General features: G+C 41.9%; 1 protein-coding gene across 1 annotated transcript in view; it reads right to left on the reverse strand.

The window, feature by feature from the left end:
- Positions 1 to 23,091, reverse strand: part of LOC135216180 (uncharacterized) — a 535,405-nt gene that overhangs the window by 429,851 nt on the left and 82,463 nt on the right. Inside the window, exon 2 of the mRNA XM_064251313.1 lies at positions 13,444 to 14,595. Within this exon, the coding sequence (XP_064107383.1) occupies positions 13,444 to 14,595 (1,152 nt within the window). The remainder of the gene's footprint in view (positions 1 to 13,443; positions 14,596 to 23,091) is intronic.

The raw sequence follows: 23,091 nt of genomic DNA on the forward strand, positions 1-23,091 counted from the left end.
AATTCGCAGTGCCTGCCTGCATTTCACTAGGTTGTGTGCTAAGACGTTGCTGAAATTCCTTGCCATTTTCGCAATTTACAATGGCTCCTAAACGCCAAAGTACTTCCTCCGATGATAGTTCATCCAAGAAGAGGAAGGTCATCACGATGGAGGTCAAATATGACGTGGTAAAGCGTTCGGAGAAGGGAGAAACTAACACCGAAATAGGCCGTTCTTTAGGCTTGAGCAGGACCACGGTGGTAACCATTGTGAAGGACAAGGAACGTATTCTGAAGCATGTTAGGATGCTGCACCGATGAAGTCAACGGTGATAAACGAGAAGCAACGTAGCCAGAGCATTGTTGAAATGGAGAAATTGCTCATGATCTGGCTGGAGGACCAGAACCAGCGACGTGTTCCGGTGAGCTTAAGTGTGATCCAGGAGAAGGCTAGAGCGCTGCATGAGGCAGTAGTGAAAAAGTTTGGCGAAGGCAGTGCTGGTGGTGAATTTTCCGCAGTAGAGGTTGGTTAACCGTTTTTAAGGCTCGTGCAAATTTGCATAATGTGAAGCTGCAAGGTGAAGCTGCTAGTGCTGATAGCGAAGCAGCAGAAAGTTTTTCCAGGTGGTTTTGGCTGAGATATTAAGGATGGTGGTTACACGGCTGACCAAGTCTTTAATGTGGATGAGACTGGATTATTTTTGGAAAAGAATGCCAAATCGAACGTACCTTTCCAAGGAGGAGAAGTCAGCACCTGGCCATAAAGCTGGAAAGGAGCGACTGACTTTGCTGTTTGGGGCCAATGCAAGTGGTGATTTGAAACTGAAGCCCTTGCTGTGTATTTGGCCGAGATCCCAGGGCTTTCAAGGGCATTTTCAGAGTCAACTCCCTGTGATTTGGAAATCAAACAAGAAGGCTTGGGTTACCTTAATGGTCTTCGAAGATTGGTTCAATGACCATTTCGTGCCAGCAGTGGAGCGGTATTTGACTTCGAAGGGTCTGCCTTTTAAGGCCCTCTTAGTCCTGGGACAATACCCCTGGTCACCCTTCAAATTTGAGCGACATGCATCCTAATGTGAAGGTGGTGTACCTCCCACCCAATACCACATCGCTGATACAGCCAATGGACCAGGGAGTAATAGCTAATTCAAGGCTTACTACCTTAGAATTGGACCATACGTTTTGCTTTGAGGGCCATAGAAGCTAACAAGGAGTTGACACTGAAGCAATTCTGGAAGGGACTACAACATTGCAGATGCAGTGAAGAACATTGCAAGTGCTTGGGACGAGGTGAAGACGACCACTTTAAATGGGGCCTGGAAGAAACTGTGTCCACAGTTTGTGCACAGTTTTGAAGGCTTTGACCAGGCAGAAGACGTCGAGACTGTGACGAGGAAGATCGTAGGGCTAAGCAAGAGGCTGAAACTAGATCTTGAACCTGATGATGTAACAGAGCTGCTGGCTTCCCATGGAGAGGAATTGTCTGCAGAGGACTTACTTGAACTTGAACAACAAATGATTGAGGAAGAGGAGGCGGCACCAGAGCCAAAACCCAGGTCATTAACTGTGAAAGGCTTGTCAGAGGTTTTACTCATCTGGAGAGAGCCTTGGCTTCTTTTGAGGCAGAAGACCCTAACGTTTCTAGGTTTGACAAAATCAAAACAAGAGAGGAATCATGGATTTGGGTGACTTTCTACAAGGAGACCCTGAAGGAGAAGCAGACGAAGAGAAGTGTGCAGTCCAGGCTTGACACTTTCTTTCACAAGTCTCCAGTACCACCACCTCCCACTCCTAGTCCTGGTAAGGAATTCTGAACTGTTTTACTAATTTATGTGTTTACATAGTGTACATATTAAAATGTGTTAATTTTTTAATGTAACAACTAAATGTAAGAGTAAATTGTAACTTCATTAATTTTCATCATTTGTAATTTTATTGCAGAAGTGGTGACAGTTCCAGATCCCCCTGTACTACCTGTGACAGTTCCAGATCTCCCTGTACTACCTGTGACAGTTCCAGATCTCCCTGTACTACCTGTGACAGTTCCAGATCCCCCTGTACCTGGACCCTCTGTATCAGCCCGCCCACCGCCCCCCTGTACGTGTACAATCAGGTAGCAATTTCATTTTTCTCATTTTCATGTTGGAAATTGTTTACACCCTACATACATACGTACACTTTTTTATTATAAAAGTAGTTTTACCAGACCACTGAGCTGATTTTCAGCTCTCCTAGGGCTGGCCCGAAGGATTAGATAAAATGCCAGTTCTAGCCCTTAGGTCAGAACTGGGACCAAATTGGTCATTCAGGATAAATAAAAAAAATTGCACAAAGGCAAACGCTTTCATACTAGAACACACACACAATAAATACATTTACTCATGTTCCCTTACATACATACTAAAACAGTATATTAAAATTCGGAATTAAGTTTTAAATTTTTGAAATTTTGTTTTAAAATTCATACTACTATATTTTCTAATTAAATTGCAGTTCCTCAGAAAAGTCAAAATTGGAACTACTGAAAAATGTAAAAGATTCTGTCAAATTTCTTTTTATTGTTTTTTTATTTCCAAAAGTTGACAGTCTCTGCTGGTCATACTTTGGACACTCGCACAAGACATGTCTGACTGTTACCAACTCCTTGCACTCTGAACACTCAGGAGCAGGGTCGCGTGGGTTGCTCATCAGGTGCCCGTGTGTCAGACGAGTGTGGCCTATACGGAGGCGTGTCAGGATTACTTGAGCATGTCTCTCTCTTTGATATGCTGAACTCCATTTGTTAACATCCTGTTTTATTTGTTTTAATTTATTATTTTCTAATAATAATAATAATAATAATAATAATAATATAATAAAATAAATATCAAGTAAGAGACTCTGGGAAAACATATGGAGCAATCCGGTATCACACAACAAACATGCAACATGGCTCCAGGAAGTCAAGGAAGAAGAAACAGGGAGAATAAAACAAAGATTCACAGACATCACGACAGACACAGTCAGACACCAACTAAAGAAAATGCCAAACTGGAAAGCCCCAGGTCCCGATGAAGTCCATGGATACTGGCTCAAAAACTTCAAGGCCCTACACCCACGAATAGCAGAACAACTCCAGCATTGTATCTCAAATCACCAAGCACCCAAATGGATGACCACAGGAAGAAACACCTCCTAGTACAAAAAGACAAGAGTAAGGGAAATATAGCCAGTAACTACAGGCCTATCACCTGCCTACCAATAAGTGGAAGTTACTAACAGTATCATCAGTGAAAGGCTATATAACTACCTAGAGGAGACCAAAAAAAACCATCCCCAGCCCCCCCAACAGAAAGGCTGCAGAAAGGAAGTTTAGGGGTAGGGCAAAAAGACCAGCTCCCTGATAGATAAAAATGGTAATGAACGAACAGTAGGTGAGAAGGAAAAACCAACCTAAGCATGGCATGGATAGACTATAAGAAAGCCTTCGACATGATACCACACACATGGCTAATAGAATGCCTGAAAATATATGGGGTAGAGGAAAATACCATCAGCTTCCTCAAAATACAATGCGCAACTGGAATACAATACTTACAAGCTCTTGGAAAAAGACTATAGCAGAGGTTTTAGGTTAATATCATGGATCAGGGATCTTCCAGGGCGACTCACTGTCCCCACTACTCTTCGGAGTAGCCATGATTCCCATGACAAAAGTACTACAGAAGATGGATGCCGGGTACCAACTCAAGAAAAGAGGCAACAAAATCAACCATCTGATGTTCATGGACGACATCAAGCTGTATGGTAAGAGCATCAAGGGAAATAGCTTACCCTAATCCAGACTGTAAGGATTGATCTAGAGACATCAGGATGGAGTTTGGAATAGAAAAATGCGCCTTAGTCAACATACAAAAGGCAAAGTAACGAGAAACTGAAGGGATAAAGCTACAGATGGAGCAACATCAAACACATGATGAGACAGGATACAAATACCTGGGAATAATGGAAGGAGGAGATATAAAACCCCAAGAGATGAAGGACACGAATCAGAAAGAAATTATGCAGAGACTCAAGGCGATACCAGTCAACACTCAACGCCGGAATATGATAAAAGCCATAAACACATGGGCAGTGCCCGCAATCAGATACACGCAGGAATAGTGGAATGGACGAAGGCAGAACTCCGCAGCATAGATCAGAAAACCAGGAAACAAATGACAATACACAAAGCACTACACCAAGAGCAAATACGGACAGACTATACATAACACGAAAGGAAGGAGGGAGAGGACTACTAAGTATAGAGGACTGCGTCAACATCGAAAACAGAGCACTGGGGCAATATCTGAAAACCAGTGAAGACGAGTGGCTAAAGAGTGCATGGGAAGAAGGACTAATAAAAGTAGACGAAGACCCAGAAATATACAGAGACAGGAGAAAGACAGAGACGAAAGGAACTGGCACAACAAACCAATGCACGGACAATACATGAGGACAGACTAAAGAACTAGCCAGCGATGACAATTGGCAATGGCTACAGAGGGGAGAGCTAAAGAAGGAAACTGAAGGAATGATAACAGCGGCACAAGATCAGGCCCTAAGAACGCAGATATGTTCAAAGTATGACAGACGGAAATAACATCTCTCCCATATGTAGGAAGTGCAATACGAAAAATGAAACCATAAACCACATAGCAAGTGAATGCCCGGCACTTGCACAGAACCAGTACAAAAGAGGCATGATTCAGTGGCAAAAGCCCTCCACTGGAGCCTGTGCAAGAAACATCAGCTACCTTGCAGTAATAAGTGGTACGAGCACCAACCTGAGGGAGTGATAGAAAACGATCAGGCAAAGATCCTCTGGGACTATGGTATCAGAACGGATAGGGTGATACGTGCAAAACAGACCAGACGTGACGTTGATTGACAAAGTCAAGAAGAAAGTATCACTCATTGATGTCGCAATACCATGGACACCAGAGTGAAGAGAAAGAGAGGGAAAAAATGGATAAGTATCAAGATCTGAAAATAGAAATAAGAAGGATATGGGATATGCCAGTGGAAATCGTACCCATAATCATAGGAGCACTAGGCACGATCCCAAGATCCCTGAAAAGGAATCTGGAAAAACTAGAGGCTGAAGTAGCTCCGGGCCTCATGCAAAAGAGTGTGATCCTAGAAACGGCACACATAGTAAGAAAAGTGATGGACTCCTAAGGAGGCAGGATGCAACCCCGGAACCCCACACTATAAATACCACCCTGTCGAATTGGAGGACTGTGATAGAGCAAAAAAAAAAAAAAAAAAAAAAAAAAAAAAAAAAAATAATAATAATAATAATAATAATTAAGGTTCTTTCCTTCCCTCCCTTCCTTCTCTCCTCTTCTCTTTCTCTCTCTGATTCTCGTTCTCTGTGTTTGATGTTGCATAACCTTATTTTTTTTTTTTTTTCATTTCAGACCCCTTTGATAGTAACAGTGACCCAGATGACCCTGAGCCTTTCCATGGTTTGATGCCTCGCCCTATACATCAGGTAAGGAATCCTTAACAAATTTGTATAAAATGTTTTATAAATTGCTAATAGAAATTTTATTAAAAGTGTACATATGCTACAATTACATCCACCTATTATATATATTTGTACCCTATCATTCTTTCCAGATCTAGATGTTCCCTCATCAGTTGATACAACGAGTATCACCTCTCCAGAGCCCAAATCAGTTGATACCGGAGTAGTATCACCTCTCCCATTCCTTCAGGTAAAAGAATTCTTCATTTTTTTATATTGAACATACGTATACACACTACATATGTCAAACAGTAATAACATGTGCAGTAGTTACAGTAGTAGTAACTATCATTTTATATTTTTTATCATTCCAGACTCCCAAGCACCTGCCCATCCCCACTCCATAGCCCAGCCACCCACTCTCATGTACCATATGGCCATCCCGGTAAGCAAAGCCAACCACTAAAGAATTTGGTAAGGACATTTTTTTTTATTAATAAGTTTTATTATTACATATGTAATAACCATGTTATGTATGTAACATACATACTATATAATCATATGTACTATTACATTATCATTCCAGTACTGGGCATGCACCTGTGACTTACATAAACAGACCTCTACATAGCCTACATGTCTTCATTTTGCTGAAGGTAAGGAATTCTCAGTTGTGTTTAATGTTTGCATACGTACATAAATTTTGTACACCTAGTGGTTACTACGTCCTTTAATATTAATTCTTCATTCCTTCCAGACTGCCCATCATCCTAGCCTGTTATCTGTGATAAAGCACACTGAAGTTAGGTTTGGAATGCATCCTTATCATGAATGCTCTACACCTCCACCTCCCACAACCTAGGTAACAGCTTTGAGACTCACTAAAAGTTGGTAAGTTATGTAAGGAATTTCTAAATTAAGTTTTATACTACTGTTTATATGTGATATTAAACCACTGTATGGTGCATATTACTGTATGTAACTTACTCTGCATAGAGGACTTACTGACAAAATTATTTTTTGTACATTCCAGAGTCCCCTGAATGATGTAGGCTATGGGGCCACATAAGACTTTGTCCATCCATGGTACATTGAACGACAACTTTAAACTAAAAGTAAGGAATTAATTTAAACATTACATTAAACTCTTTTAGTAACTCTTGATAATATCTACAGTAATTAACAATTATTGCAATTTCACAACTTTCTGGTAGTGTATCTTTTGGTACCACTAATTTTGTTACTTTTTCCTTCCAGAACCAACATTTTTCACACAACTCCAGGTTGTTACTAACAAATTACTACTACTACAAGTGTCATCAAGGGATAACTACAAGTAGAAGCACCATTTTTGGATGGAAAAAACCCTTCAGGAAAGTATACGTATCACATGTAACATGTAGTGTAACAAAGTATGAACAGTAAGGTTTTTACATACAGTAGTATTACATACGTACATAACTTTTTTTTACAGGAATTTCCAACCAAGTTTGATTATGTACATACATGTTATAAACCACTGTACGTATGGTTACTGTATGTAACTTACTAAACATACATAACATGACTTAACTTTGATACTTTTTTTGGTACATTCCAGAAAACCAGGACCCCCTCCATGATGCAGGCTATGGGGCCACATAAAACTTTGTCCAGGGTTACTACATAACATAAAGGTAAGGAAGTTGATACCATTAGTAGTAAAAACATTACATTAAGTAAGGGTTTTATACTGTAAACATACTAAAAAAAAGGTGGACCAAGATCTCTCACATGGGATAAGTGATCAAGGTCCCTCATGGAATTACGTCCATACTGTACACTCCCTGCTGAACAGGGGGTGTAGACCAATCATTTACTATGCATACCAGTTGATATTTAAACCACTGTATGGTGCATATTACTGTATGTAACTTACTATGCATAGAGTACTTACTGACAAAATTATTTTTTGTACATTCCAGAACCCCCTGAATGATGTAGGCTATGGGGCCACATAAGACTTTGTGCATCCAGGGTTACATAGCACGACAACTTTAAACTAAAGGTAAGGAATTAATTAACATACATTAACTAAGTTTTATACATGTTATATATGTGATATTAAACCACTGTATGGTGCATATTACTGTATGTAAACTTACTATGCATAGAGTACTTACTGACATACTAATTATTTTTTGTACATTCCAGAACCCCCTGAATGATGTAGGCTATGGGCCACATAAAGACTCGTGCATCCAGGGTTACATAGCATGACAACTTTAAACTAAAAGTAAGGAATTAATTCAAACATACATTAACTTTTTTACTCTTGATATAACTCAAAGTAAGGAATTATAAACTAAAAGTAAGGAATTAATTAACATACATTAACTCTTTTACTCTTGATATCTATAATTTACATATTGCATTCAGGACTTTGTGTAGTATTTTGTACTAATTGTGTTATACTTTTACCTTCCAGAGCTACCAGACTGGGATTTTAGTGTACTCCAGGATCTACCAAATACTAACGTAGTGTACAGTGCATAAATATATGTGTTTAGTGTATAATCTAACCTAAGGATTAAGTGTAGTACATTGTGCTTTATAGTGTCACAAGAGTTTAATAAAGAATTATACCTTCAAGAACCATCCTTTGCCATTGAAATAACCACACTACACATCATGCAATATACTTGCATGTCACACAGGTAAGGTCTCTCTAACTTTTTCTTAGTTTAAGGCATATTTCCAAGTGTCGTTCCGGCTTACGACGATTTTCGGCTTACGACGCGCCTCAAGAACGGAACCCCCCCGTCGTAAACCCGGGGACTGCCTTGTATAATATATATATATAAATATATATATATATATATATATATATATATTATATATATATATATATATATATATATATATATATATATGTACAGTGGTACCTCGACATATAAAAGGCTCAACTTACGAAAAATTCGAGTTACGAAAGCAAATACAAAGATTTTTTGGCTCTACATACGAAAATAGTTCAGGATACGAAAGGTTGTTGCTGTAAAGTCTCGAGATTCGCTCAGACCACCGTTAATAATTTTAAAACTCGCGTGCCGCCAACTGAGTAGACTCGCCACCATCCTCCTGCTCTCCCATTGGTTCCTGATGCTAGTCACCGCCATAAGATCCTGCTTTCCTATTGGTCAGCGTCTCTCCCATCATGCATCTACATAGTGGCGTTCTTTTTCGACCACTCGATAGCAGCATCATTTGTATACACACGCCGAATTCGTTTGTTCTATACGATTTCGTTTATTAACGGTATTACAACCATTGCTGTAATACTGGTAACTCAAAGCACTAGAATCTGATATCAGTCACTAGCAAAAGTCAAAATAAGGCAATAATCCGTAGCTAAAGGCTAACTAGACAAGGAATACTTCACCAAAGGAGAAGATCCAACAAATTCCAAACAAAGATGCTGTTGTTAACATCTTGCCTGCAGGAAACAAATTGAGCTCTTGGCATAGTTGTTCCTTTTTTTACCCAGATAGTGGGTGGGATCAGTATGTCACCTACATAAGCAAAAGGCTATCACTACCAGGAATTTCAAATTTCAAGCTGCCATAGAGTAGAAACTCTTAGCTAAGTAATTACTGGGTAAGTTACTTATATTAAAATAACCAGTTTTTCAACATGGTAATACAAGTTGACATAGTACTGATTGGTGAACTGAAGAATACACTTATAGAAGTGCATGGACAGAATGACCGTACCATCAGATTGAAGATCTGTTATGGAGGAGAGATTCTGAATATTGTAAGTGCATATGCACCACAAGCTGGTTGCACAGAAGAAGAGAAGGGAAATTTCTGGAGAGACATGAATGGAGTAATGCAACAACTGGAAGAACATGAGAGGGTGATAGTGGGGGCAGATTTGAACGGCCATGTCAGAAGTGAGAATGAGGCGATTGGTCCGGTGCATGGGGGCCATGGAATTGGGGAGAGAAACCAAGGAGAGAGTGTAGCGGACTTTGCTGTGTCATTTGACATGGCAACAGTAAACAGATTCTTTAAGAAGAAAAGGGAACACCTAATAACATATGGGAATGGGGGAAGATGCTCCCAGATAGACTACTTCCTGTATAAAAGGATAAAGTCATGTCAGAAGTGAAAATGAGGTGATTGGTCTGGTGCATGGGGGCCATGGAATTGGGGAGAGAAACCCAGAAGGAGAGAGTGTAGTGGACTTTGCTGTGTCATTTGACATGGCAACAGTAAATAGATTCTTTAAGAAGAAAAGGGAACACCTAATAACATATAGGAGTGGGGGAAGATGCTCCCAAATAGACTAATTCCTGTATAAAAGGATAAAGCTGGTGGAGGTCAAGAACTGCAAAGTTATTCCAGGCACCATGTAGCCCCCCAACACAGACTGCTATGTATGGATTTGAAGCTAGAAAGGGAAAGAAAAACCAAAGCTAAAGGGATAAGGAAAATTAAAGGTACAAATTATTGAGGGAAGGGGATAAGAAGAGAGAGTTTAAAGAGGAGAATTTTGGAGGATATTGATATAGGAATTGAAGATGTTCAAGAATGGTGGGCACGAAATGCAGCAGTAATGAGAAGACATTGAAAGGAGCTACTAGGAGAGACATCTGGTATCATATGGGAAGAAATGGAGCGTTGGTGGTGGGATGAAGACATTGAGAAAGTAGTAAAAGATAAGAAGGAGGCAAAGAAAAGATGGGAAGAGTCACAGTCAATGGCAGACAGAGAGAGGTTCAGAGAGAAAAACAAGGTGGTGAAAAAGGTGGTAGCGCAAGCTAAAGCAAAGTTGTATGGTGATGTGTATAATGAGCTGGGGACAAAGGAAGTATTAAACAAGATGATCAAGCTATCAAAGGGTAGAAATGAGAGCACCAAAGATATTACGCGGTAATTCTGTAGGAAAGGGGCACACCAGTTTCTGTGTGTTAAACAGCTTAAAATGCTAAAGTAACACTTTATCTATGCTTCAGTATCACTAAATAAGTGAGGAAAACCCTTGCAACCACCAACAATCTTGGGGGACCACAGGTGGGAACCAGGGGTTTAGGGTGAGGGAGACGACAACTAATAAAAAAAATTTTAGCAGTCAGTTTTTCCACATTTCTAATTTCAGTTGCGGTGTGGCGGAAAGGCACTTTCCTCCTTATCCACATTTTGAAACATTCTTGGCAAGCACGTTTGTTCTGGCAAGCGGGAACATTTGCGCTGCACGTGCTCAACACAGGGGTTACAGGGCCTTGGCTGTTTTGTTTGTAAGGCGACTTCATGAGTTTTTTTTAGTGTCATTGTTGTCGGGTCGAGGTCGAACTACTTACAAACTAGACAAAAAACTAAAATCACCATACGTTACGACAGCTTTCACATTGAAAAGGTTGTAAGTTTTCAGGTAGGTTTTCCACAGGAACACTTGTAGAAGCTACTGCCATGATGACAAAGAACAAAATAGCCGTGCAAGAAAATTTTCCATACTCGTTGTGTAAAAATGGATTATAGAGAAATAGGGAAGTAAAAATGGTTTACCCTTTACGTATTGCATTCGTCACTTGTTTTAGTTATTATTTTTAGTCCTTGCATGACGTTTTTTGGGACTAATAAGCATTTCCTCACTTAATGACTAGTATCAAAGAATTCTATACAGTATTCTCTGTAACTTAAGGTGACTACTTTTTTAAAAAGCCCATGCGCCCCTTTCCTATAAAATTACCTATTACACATATAAATAAATAAAAGATCAAGATTGTGTAGTACTCAGAAAGGAGGAAGACATTATGAAGAGATGGAAAAAATATTTTGAACAGCTGTTAAATGAAGAAAATAATAGACTAATAAGAGAGGATGGGCAAGTGAACATTGGCATGGTAATGAGGTTTTCTAAGCAAGAGTTACTAAACGCACTGAAGAAGATGAAGAATGGGAAGGCAATCGGACAAGACATGATTCCTGTGGAGGCATGGCAAGCATTAGGAGATGAAGGAGTGGATATATTGTACGATCTTATGATAAAGATCCTTGAGCAGGAAAAGATACCAAATGAGTGGCGTGGGAGTATATTGATCCCAATTTTTAAAGGGAAAGGTGATGTCCAAGAGTGTGGTAATTATAGGGGTATTAAATTGATGTCCCACACTTTGAAGATACTGGAGAGGATGATAAATGCTAGACTGAGAGAAGTACATATAGTTAAAGAGCAGATGGGATTTATGAAGGGAAGGGGAACAATAGATGGTATATTCTGTCCAAGGCAACTAATGGAGAAATTCGGGGAAAAGCAAAGGGACCTACATATGGTAATCATTGACTTTGAAAAGGCTTATGACTGAGTCCCGAGATGAGATATGGAGGAGTCTGAGGGAGAAGATGGTGCCAGAGAAGTACGTACGATAGATACAAGAGATGTACCAGAATGTATTTACCAGAGTGAGGAGCAGTGTTGGGGAGACAGGGGATTTTGAGGTGAAAGTAGGATTACACCTGGGCTTGGCTCTGAGCCCATTTATCTTTAACATAGTGATGGACGTTATAATAGCCTTTACGTATTGCCTTCGTCACTTGTTTTAGTTATTATTTTTAGTCCTTGCATGACGTTTTTTGGGACTAATAAGCATTTCCTCACTTAATGACTAGTATCAAAGAATTCTATACAGTATTCTCCGTAACTTAAGGTGACTACTTTTTTTAAAAGCCCATGCGCCCCTTTCCTATAAAATTACCTATTACACATATAAATAAATAAAAGATCAAGATTGTGTAGTACTCAGAAAGGAGGAAGACATTATGAAGAGATGGAAAAAATATTTTGAACAGCTGTTAAATGAAGAAAATAATAGACTAATAAGAGAGGATGGGCAAGTGAACATTGGCATGGTAATGAGGTTTTCTAAGCAAGAGTTACTAAACGCACTGAAGAAGATGATAAATGCTAGACGAGAGAAGTACATATAGTTAAAGAGCAGATGGGATTTATGAAGGGAAGGGGAAGGGGAACAATAGATGGTATATTCTGTCCAAGGCAACTAATGGAGAAATTCGGGGAAAAGCAAAGGGACCTACATATGGTAATCATTGACTTTGAAAAGGCTTATGACTGAGTCCCGAGATGAGATATGGAGGAGTCTGAGGGAGAAGATGGTGCCAGAGAAGTACGTACGATAGTACAAGAGATGTACAGAATGTATTTTACCAGAGTGAGGAGCAGTGTTGGGGCGGAGACAGGGGATTTTGAGGTGAGAGTAGGATTACACCAGGGCTTGGCTCTGAGCCCATTTATCTTTACATAGTGATGGACGTTATAATAGAGGAAGCAAGAGAGGCAGTACCCTGGAACATATTGTATGCGGATGATATTGTTCTGTGCATAGAGAGCAGGGAAGATCTGGAAACAAAATTGGTGGAAGTATCAAAGAAAGTGCAGGAGGGGAGGCTGAGATGGTATGGACACCTGTTGAGGAGAGATGAGGACCACGCTGGGAGACATACTATGGGAATGGAGATTCAAGGAAGAAGAAGAGGGACACCAAGAAAGATGGAAGGCCTCTGAGGGAGGAGATTTACATGAGAAGGGAATTGATGAGGCAGAAGAGCAGGATAGAAATAGATGGATACAGCTCATCCGAAACGGCTACCCCATATAAAAATGGGAACCAGTTGGGAAGAAGAAGTATACAAGAAAAATCTAGAATAGTTTGCAACAGTCAATGTTCACTACCAGTGATGTTAATAACATGGTTATAGAAAACTGAGGTGTGGAAAATGGAGTAATGCTCTCATTAACTACTGGAGGGAGGGTAGATGGCAAACAAAACAAGTTGGCAAAGCAAGTATGTACAACCTCTTATGTCTTTTTCTTTTTCTCTTCTGCCAAACTAGCAACAGATTAGAAACTTATGGCTATATGAATGTTTGGTAAGATTCATATAAATAAATGAGAATACAGTATGTACTTTATTACCTTTAGTAAAACTGGTGAGCTGGCTTGACTATCTTTCAGGGGAGATTCACACACATCAATGACAAGTAACTTCTCTCCTGAAGTATTTGATTGAGATCTGACTTCATGACCTTCACTGTCTGATTGAGAAAGAATGTTATATCCATACTCGTTTATCTCTTCTTCTTGAACATATGTACAAGGTTGATTCATCTTGCCAGAAGTATCTGGCTGAGTTGTAACTTCTTGAACCTCCTTATCTTCACACATAATATCAAAAGCATAATCATCCATTTCTTCTGCTTTATTAGTAATAGATTGACGGTAAGATGCGACATTTTTTGAGTGCTCCTCACTGTTGTTTCTGGTCGAGGTTTTAGGAAACATTCGGTTTAACTCAGTATGAAGGTTTCTCCCTTTCACTCTTACCCTCATGTACTCAGCATCTTTTTTGCCCATGTCCTTTTTTCTGCTGGATCCTAATATTGGTGAATTACATGAAAAATTCTTTTTGACACTGCTACCACCTGATAATCCCTGTATAGATGATGAACGTCTTTTAGTAAAAGTTCTCCCTAACACTTTCATACTATCTGAATAACATTGTGCTGAACCATGAATTTCTATATTATGCACAAGTATGTTTTCAGATGCACATTGTGTACGATGCAGACCTATAACTGGAGATGTATCCAAAACTTCCCTGGAATCCTTCTGGCATACAGATTTTATAGGAGTCTTAGCTGGTTCACCAAATGACCCACACATGAACTCAGACTTTGCTTGTGGACTAATTTTTGTTTCACATAAGCCTCTATTTTTTCTCTCACTGGCCCGAGTTTTCTTATCTGATAAAAAAGGGGTATTTGAATGTCTTGAAATGAAGTCTAAATTTCTTTCATGTTCTGAAACCTGGTTATTAGGAAGAGATTGTGTTTTTGTGTTTGAAGGCTTAATAAAATTCAATTTAGAATGAAGACTGGCAGCTTCTGAAGGGAAAGCATCCAAAATTTTGTCTTCAACCGGTGTAAGTCTCATAACTGACGACGTTGAGACCTTTGATTTAGAATATAAGTCTTCATCACTGCTAGACCACTCAATATTACTTTGACTTTGTAACCGATCAGGTGGTGTGAAGAAGTCATCCAAAACATCAGCCCTGCTACTCCAACACTGAAACAAAAAATTCAGTTATGCTTGACATACAAAATTAAATTTCTTTCAGTGATTAAAACAGAACTGAGTACTTGACTCAGACATGCACTAAGATCACCATTTTACATCTTCCCTAAGTTAATGTGCATTTCTCATTCTAATTAAAAATTATGTAAGTGATAAAAAGTTGGATCATAAAAAAATAATTTTCTTTATAATTTTTCTTTTATGTACAAACCTATTACGTACTTATTAACAGCATATTCATACACCTACACAAAGTTCCAAAGACTGCTTTGAAAAAGCTCTTTAAAAAGAACGCCAGGGAGTTCTTTGACATGGGCAAGTCTGGCCTTTTTACGGAACACCGCAGATTGTCCGAAGGACCTCGACTTTCCTTAGTTTTATATAGATAAAACTTGAGAGCCCTGACAGGGCACAGGACTCTCTCTGGATCTTGCCCAATAATTTGTGCCATCCCCTTGATCTCCAAGCTTCTGGGCCAAGGGTTAGACAAGTTTCAATTCTTAGTCAAGAATGAAGGGCTTAGAGAACACACTGCATTATGTCCTCTAAAGCCAGTATGTCCGCTGATGGCTTAAACCTCACTAACCCTCTTTGCCGTAGCTATAGCGGTTAGAAATAATAATAAGCCTTTCTGGTCACGTGCTTTAAGTTCGCAGAAAGGAGAGGTTCGAAAGGCTTCGACATCAGGAACTTCCAGACTATGTCTAAGTCCCATGTCGGAAGCTTCGAACTACGCATAAAGTTTCGAGATTTCAACAGACCTCAAAGATCGTGACGGGCTTTGCCGCTCAACAGATCCAAATCTCTGAGTCTAAAGGTCGTCGACAACATACTTCTGTATCCTTTAATAGACGGGACTGCCAGCTTATCCACATTCCTCAGACAGAAAGGGAAGACGGCAATCTAATTCACAGAGGCCGAGGTGGAGGAAAAGCCATTCTTCCTGCACCATCTGCAAAAACGGCCCACTCCGGTTGGTACACTGCAAGATAGGAAGGTCTTCTTTGCCTTGGCAATAGCACTTGCCACTAGTCTTGAAAAGCCTCTTGCTCCGATCAACTTCTCTATAGTCTGAACGGAGTCAGACTCAGAGCGTAGAGGTTTTGTGGTAGCTCTCTAAGTGGGGCTGTTAGAGTAGAGCGACTCTCGGGAAGGGTCCTTGTAAAGTGCGCTAGGAAGGAGGACGTGACCTCTGTGAATCCAGTCTCTCGAAGGCCAACATGGAGCGATCAGTGTCATGCTCGCTCCCTCTGACGCCAGAAATCATCTTATTACTTCTCCTAAGAGTTTGAATAGGGGAAAGAGACTAAACATCCATCCCCGTTCAATCCCATAGGATGGCGTATATTGCTACCGCTCCTGGATCGAGAATAAGGGAGCAGTCTAGAGGAAGCCTCTTCGTCTTCAACATTGCGAAGAGATATATGTCACAGGACGCCATTAAAGTCTCCACAAACCCCGATATACTTCTAAGTGAAGATTCTACTCGGACGTCAGTATTCGCTGCAGTTGATCAAGACGATACGCACGGACGTTCTGCCAACGTGCAACGAACCTCTTGAGGATTGCTACGTTCCGTGCTTGTTCTCACAACAGGCTCTCTCTCGTTAACTCGAACAGGGACCGAGAGTGTTTCTTGATACTTCTTGAGATATGCGAGAGCTGTGAAATTGTCCGAGTTGATCTGGACCACTGGGTAAACAACTCGTTTTTAGAAGAACTGGAGAGCGCACCGAATTGCTTCCAATTCTATGAGATTATGAGCCAGGACATCTGTACCCCTCTCCAGATGCCTGGCACAGTCTTGCTATCCCCTTAGGTGATCCTTGGCTTTGAGAGATGTTCAGACTCATTTCTAGATCTTCGATGCTATTCCAGTTTTCCGGCAGGAAAAACTGGAGAGGTCTGAATTGCAGTCTATTCAGGAAACAAACTTCTCCAGCGAGGAAATGGTCCCCAGCAGAATCATTCATTCCCTCACCGAGCATGTTTCCCTCCCTTATAAGGCTGCGCTTTGCTTGAGCAGGTGTGCATTATTATAGTGCTATGCCGCGGTAGACTCGTACAGAATTCTGTTACCTTGCGGTAAACAGAACCGAAAAGGTCTAATACGTATATATCTCTGTTGAAAAAATTCTCGCAAAGCGAAGATGTTCATTCATGCATGCTAGAATTCCCCTCAACCCGAGACTAAAGTCCGTGATTGTAGGGCAGAGATACGGTTAGTCAGTCAATTCCACAGGAGAGAGAGATGTAACCGACCGCGCATGGCAGACAACCAGCTGGAACTGAGCTGGCTCTAGTGACAGCAGTGTACGTTCGCCGTCTCGCACTACTACTCCATTCTACGAATGAATAGGTTTGTTATCATCATCGAGCAGAAAGAAAACTCTCAAGCTGGCATATTTAAGCGAAACAGAATTTGCTAAATATAGAAGGCTGAATTGGTATTGTCCCCCCCCCCAACCCCCCACCCCCCCCCCCCCCCCGTTTAAAAAACAAATACCTTAAATATCTAAAAGGGAAACCGGCAACTCCTGGAAGGTTGCAGGGAGTACCGATTAAATGCAATAAGAATAATCGTCCTCTCGGTTGTCCTCCATAGGGGTAACTACGGTATGCGTATATAACTTGAACCATACAATCGCTTGATAGTAATAAAGGGATTTTGACGAAGGAAAAATCTATTTCTGGGTGATTGGCTCGTGTCGCCCTATGAAAGTAATCCTTAACATCATTCTTTCTAGGTAAAATTATCCTAAAAATTACCAGAGAAAAACAAAATTAAGAAAATGTCAGTAAAACTGACTCGCTCACTCTTAAAAAGAAGTGTCGGTATAAAATAGGGGCGAGTGTGGAACACTACCACGAGACAAACACAATTAGAATTCCTCTCAGAATCCCCCCAAGAGAGAGCCGATACCAACGGGCGATGCAGCCTCTACTACTACTACTAGAGGACGCCACGGACAGCAGCGCCCCTAGCGGACATCCTTAAATAAAACATAAATACATCTTGTCCTGCAAGGGGGGGAAAACAAACCATAAGAAAAGGGGATGGGTTTCATAGGGCGACACGAGCCAATCACCCAGAAATAGATTTTTCCTTCGTCAAAATCCCTTTTCTGGGCTCAGCTCGTGTCGGCCTATGAAAGAGTACCAGAGAAAACAGACAAGATGGAAAAGGAAAATAATGAAAAAAAACAGATTTAAAATGATGGATATTAATCTAAGTTAAATCAGATACAGCATACAAAATAAGTACTTAAACTAACTTATTACAAAAATCAATAACAGAATGTTAGTAAACTTAAAGTACTTAAATGGTAGATAATAAAATTATAAATATGCATGTAAAACAAGGAAACTTTGGATTTACTTAATTAGAATATATAAATACAAATATATACATATATGTGTCCTACCCTAGCATAAAAATAAGGGTAGGAACACTCAAGTCCATCATTAATACAATCAATACAATTGCTTCAAATATATACAAACACATTGTCAGTGAAAGTTATCACAAACCCAATGGAGAATTATATAAACATATTGTGGCCTACCCTAGCATAAAAATAAGGGTAGGAACACTGAAGTACATATCAGTACAAGGGTGGTTGTCCCTAGCAAAAAAATAAGGGACAAACCACTATAAGACACAACGGCTAAGGCTATGATGTTGAGTAGCCTGACGATAGGTTGAGGCATGTTGGTTGAAGTAGGTAGAAAGGAGACCTGGATCAATACTACAACTACTAGAGGCAAGTATCAGGGGGAAACTATGTTTCCCGCTGCTACTGCTGAAAACTTTAAAGATTCCAAGGACTTAAATAAATGCCGTTTAAAGACTGTCGGGGATTTCCATCCAGTATACTTTCTAAGATCCTCAAAGTTCATATGTTGGAAATAATTAATTGAGGTGGCTACTCCCCTGATATCATGTGCTTTTGGGAATGACTCAGGGTTGGCTTGTTTAATGAAGTAAAGGATTTGCTGTCTAATGCCTTTAACTGATAAAGTACCACCTTTTTCTCTCATGAAGAGAGCACCCGAGGATCTAGAAGCAGTGCGAGATAGAAAGGCTCTAAGAGTTGATACTGGGCAGAGAGAAGGATCCTGTGGAAGTGGGATAACCTTCCAAGGAGCCCACCTTGCAAGAGGATCTTCATTTTTGGCTAAAAAGCTACGATCCGGAGCAAGTAGAACTTCTCCTGATGGGAGGAATTCCACATGACCCGCATCCCTGGATAGAGCCGACAGTTCTGAAATTCTAGCTCCTGAGGCTAGGCTTAATAGGAATAGCGTCTTCCTCAGGAGCATTATGAATGTACAAGTTGAATTGTCAGTACTCTGAGGCTAGTTTGAGGACATCATTTAAGACCATGAAACTGTAGTAGGCCTCTGAGAAGGTCTAAGTCTAGCACAGGCTTTAGGGATAGATGTGAAATAAGATTCAGTCAAATCTATCTGAAAACCTACTTGAAAGATTTTCTTCAAAGCCGACTTATGAGTGGTAATCGTGCTAGCTGCTAACCCTTTTTCAAATAAGGATCTGAAAAAGGATATAGCCAAATTAACTGTCATGGTTGTAGTGTTCGATTCTCTCAAGAAAGATGCTAACTTCTTAACAGCTGAGTCATATTGTCTAATGGTTGACTCTCTCTTATCTGATTCTAGGAAGAGAATATTCTGTGGATCAATGTCAGCATCTTTATTAGCCGCAAACTTCATGAAGTCCATAAAGTTAGGGTCTGGAGAGTTCCTGAGGAAGCGAACACAGTCCTCATTTGTACTGATTGTGATAGTTTGGGATTGGGGATCCGTTGAGGTCGGAGACCCAATTCCAAAAAGAAGAGGATACCAAGTGCTCTTGGGCCAGTCCGGTGCAATCAGAGCTACTATCCCTTGAAAGACCTTAGTTTGTCTAGGACTTTCAAGAGAAGATTCACTGGAGGAAAAACATAAATTCTCCTCCACTGATTCCAATCCAACGACAGGGCGTCCGTGGCATAAGCCAGAGGGTCCAGGTTGGGGGCCACATAGCAAGGAGCTTGTGGTTCGCTTGTGAGGCGAAGAGATCCACTTGGAGACCTGGGACTCTCTGGCTTACCCACTGGAACGACCCGACGTCCAAAGACCACTCTGATTCCAGAGGAACTGACCGGGACAGAGCGTCTGCTATCACATTTCTTACTCCTGCTAGGTGAGTGGCAGACAGATGCCATTTGTGTTTGCTTGCTAATGCAAAGATGGCTATCATGACATGGTTCACATGCTTGGATTTGGACCCTCCTCTGTTGATGCAATGAACTACCACTGCACTGTCCAAAACTAGCCTTAGATAGACTTCTTCAGGGGAAGCAGTTCTCTTCAGAGTAAGAAATACTGCCATTGCTTCCAACACGTTTATGTGGAGCTGGCGAAATTGCACTGACCAAGTCCCCTGAACCTGTTTGAACTGAGAGTATCCCCCCCACCGGACAGGGATGCATCGTGTGAATGGTTAACACTGGGAGGGGAATATTGAAGGGGTACTTTCTTGGCTAAGTTCTTTACTTTGACAAGGCCGTAGTTGGTTTGCGGAGGATCTGTGGAATTACTGACAACTTGTCTCGATATTTGGAGTTTGCTTTTGACCGCCAAATTCGATTTATATCTTTTAGCCTTGCTTTCAGAAGGATATCTGTTACTGAAGCAAACTGAAGAGACCCTAGGATTCTTTCCTGGTTTCTTCTTGACGTTTGTTTGCATTTGACGAAATTGTCTGACCGATTTGCTATTTCCTTCCGTTTGACCACTGGAATTGATAGATTGTGGGAGGACAGATCCCATTGGATTCCTAGCCACTGAAACGAGATTCCGGAATAAGTCTGGATTTCGTTTTGTTTATGGAACCCCAGAGTTTCCAGAAAGTGAACTACCTTTTTGGTAGCTTTGAGACATTCCTCGACTGTTGGTGCCCAGATCAACCAATCGTCGAGGTATGCCGCTACCATGTTCCCTGAGCTCTCAATTGTTGTACAACCACCTTCTTGCTATCTTTGTGAATACCCTGGGGCTACATTCAGACCGAAGGGCATCACTTTGAATGAGAATGTCTGATTTCCTAGCCTGAATCCTAGGAATGGGCGGAAGTGCCTGGCTATAGGGATATGATAGTATGCGTCTGTAAGATCGATGGAGCATGTGACGGCTCCACGCGGCAGTAAGGTCCTTACTTGCGAGAGGGTAAGCATCTTGAACTTGTCGCAGCAAATGAAAGAGTTTAGCTTTGACAAGTCTAAGATTACCCTTCTTTTTGTTGAGCCTTTCTTTGGCACGTTGAATAAGCGACCTTGAAATTTTAGATGCTTGACTCTCGCAATAGCTCCTTTCTGAAGGAGTTCTTCCGCGTAATCTATCAATTCCTTGGACGGTATCTGATGGAATGATTTGATTGGAGGATAGGATCTTGGATCCAGCTCCAGCCTAATCCTTTGGACACTATGCTCTGTGCCCAACTGCTGAACCCCCACCTGTGGCGGAAGAGGAACAGCCTCCCTCCTACCTGGGGAGCCTCATTGCTGATGGGCGGGTTGGCCACCCCGCCCCTCCTCTGAACTGCTTACTCCTTGTGCCCTTCCTGCGCCACGGTGACGAAAGTAACCTCTCGCCCTACCCCTCGGTTGAGAGTAGCCTTGAGCCTCATAAGCAGGGTTAAAGGCAGGCGAGATAGCGTTAGGAAGTCGAAGGTCGTTGTGCTTGCTGGGGCACCAGGAGGAAAGGTTGGATTGCTTAGATGTAGCAGGTTGTCCCTGTTGGGTAACTGGGACTGCCTGCACAAACTGCTGCTGATGCTGGAGTTTTTTATATGGCTGGAACCTCTTACCAGCCTTCTTCGGCTTCTTGCCAGCTGTGGGAACGGATTCCTGTTTCCTCTTAGAGGAAATACCCCACCTAGCTCTAAGGCTCTGGTTGAGTCTAGCAGCTTCGTGGTGGACTTCGTTCACTGCGGACTCTGGGAAGAGATCCGCTCCCCACATGCTCGCAGCCAAGAGTCTATTAGGCTCGTGCCTGATAGTGCACTCTTGAAGAACATGCTTTCGACAGTTCCTTTCCTGGCTTGGAAGAAGTCAAAGGCGTCTAACAGAACCGTCTGAAACTGCGATTTCGCCAGGATCTTGAACAGCGGTTCGTTAGCGTAAGAAAGAGCAGCCATTTCCGTAACAATGAGAGAGTTAAGGGACCTGCCAAAACCTAGTTCGCGCATCGAACTCTGCCTGGATTAGGGAATCCGGCAAGCCTTGGTAACTTCTCACCGAACTGGTCCATAGCGCAGTCCGGCTTGAGTTTACCCAGCGTTGAAAGTAGCTGGCAGGTTTTCCCATAACTCTCCGAAGGCGGGGAGGCGAGAGCGAAGTAGACTCCGACTCTCTCAACTGTGGAACGGGCATCATCCTTGAGGACTGCCTGAAGTGCCTTCTCCACCAATTTCGTGCGAACGGAAGAGAGACCTCCTCTTCCGTTGCGAAAATAGTGAAGGGGCTCTTATAGGCCTGGAGTCTAGTATTAGTACACTCCCAGTCCTCAAGGCAGTGAACCCATTCCCGTTGGGCGTGATCTCTACTGTAGAGGACTGACTCCTTCGAGATCTTGTCCTCTCTCGTAAGAGCCGTTGGCGTCAGCCTAGCATACCCCATGAAAGGCTGTGACAGACCCGGAGGATAGAACTCGAAGTCCTCAATCCTTCGAGTGCCAAACTCCGGGATCGAAATCATCCCGTCCTTAAAGGGAGCATAGGCCGCTACTCTCCATGGATTGTCCATAGAGAAAGCCGGCAAGGAGTCGTAAGACGGAAGTTGGAGAATCCCCGTGCTAGAAGCAGGGGAGACTGGGGGAGGAGCCTGAGATAGCCCAGCTACCCGATCCTCATTCTCTCTCATCCTATTAGAGAGTTCCTGGACCGTCTGTCCAGTTTGAGACAGACTGCTCGACAATTGCGCGAACATCTGCTCAAAACGTGTTCCCCAAGCTGAAATTTGGGAACCCACCAACGCTCCTACCTGCTCCATCATTCCTGATGAGACAGGAGAGGGAACGTGGGCGCTGGTGCTTGCCACCCCTGCCGGCATAGCCGGAGAGGGGGCAGCGGAAGCGGGAGAAGGCAGCGACTCGGAGGTAGCGCGAGCCTTTTCCTTCGAAGCCTTGCTTCTGGAGCTCTTCGACTGGGAAGAGCTCGGCTTAGCCTTCACCGCGTCGGCGTATGAAGTCGATGACTTCTTGGCCGCAGAAGACGAAGACGACTTCTTAGAAGTCGTCTTAGACAAAGTCTTCGGTTCTCTCTTTCCCTTCTCCTTAGGAGGTACAGAGAGAGCGGGAGTGTGGCTAGGGATCTCGGATCCCGGGAAGCCTTGGAAGGAGGCAGAAGAAGAAGGGACAGGAGAAGACCCAGGAGCGCCCAAGGAAAGACCTTGGGCGCCCGACAAACCTACCTCAACCAACAAA

This window comes from Macrobrachium nipponense, chromosome 6 (genome assembly GCF_015104395.2).
Source record: "Macrobrachium nipponense isolate FS-2020 chromosome 6, ASM1510439v2, whole genome shotgun sequence".
Lineage (NCBI taxonomy): Eukaryota > Metazoa > Arthropoda > Malacostraca > Decapoda > Palaemonidae > Macrobrachium > Macrobrachium nipponense.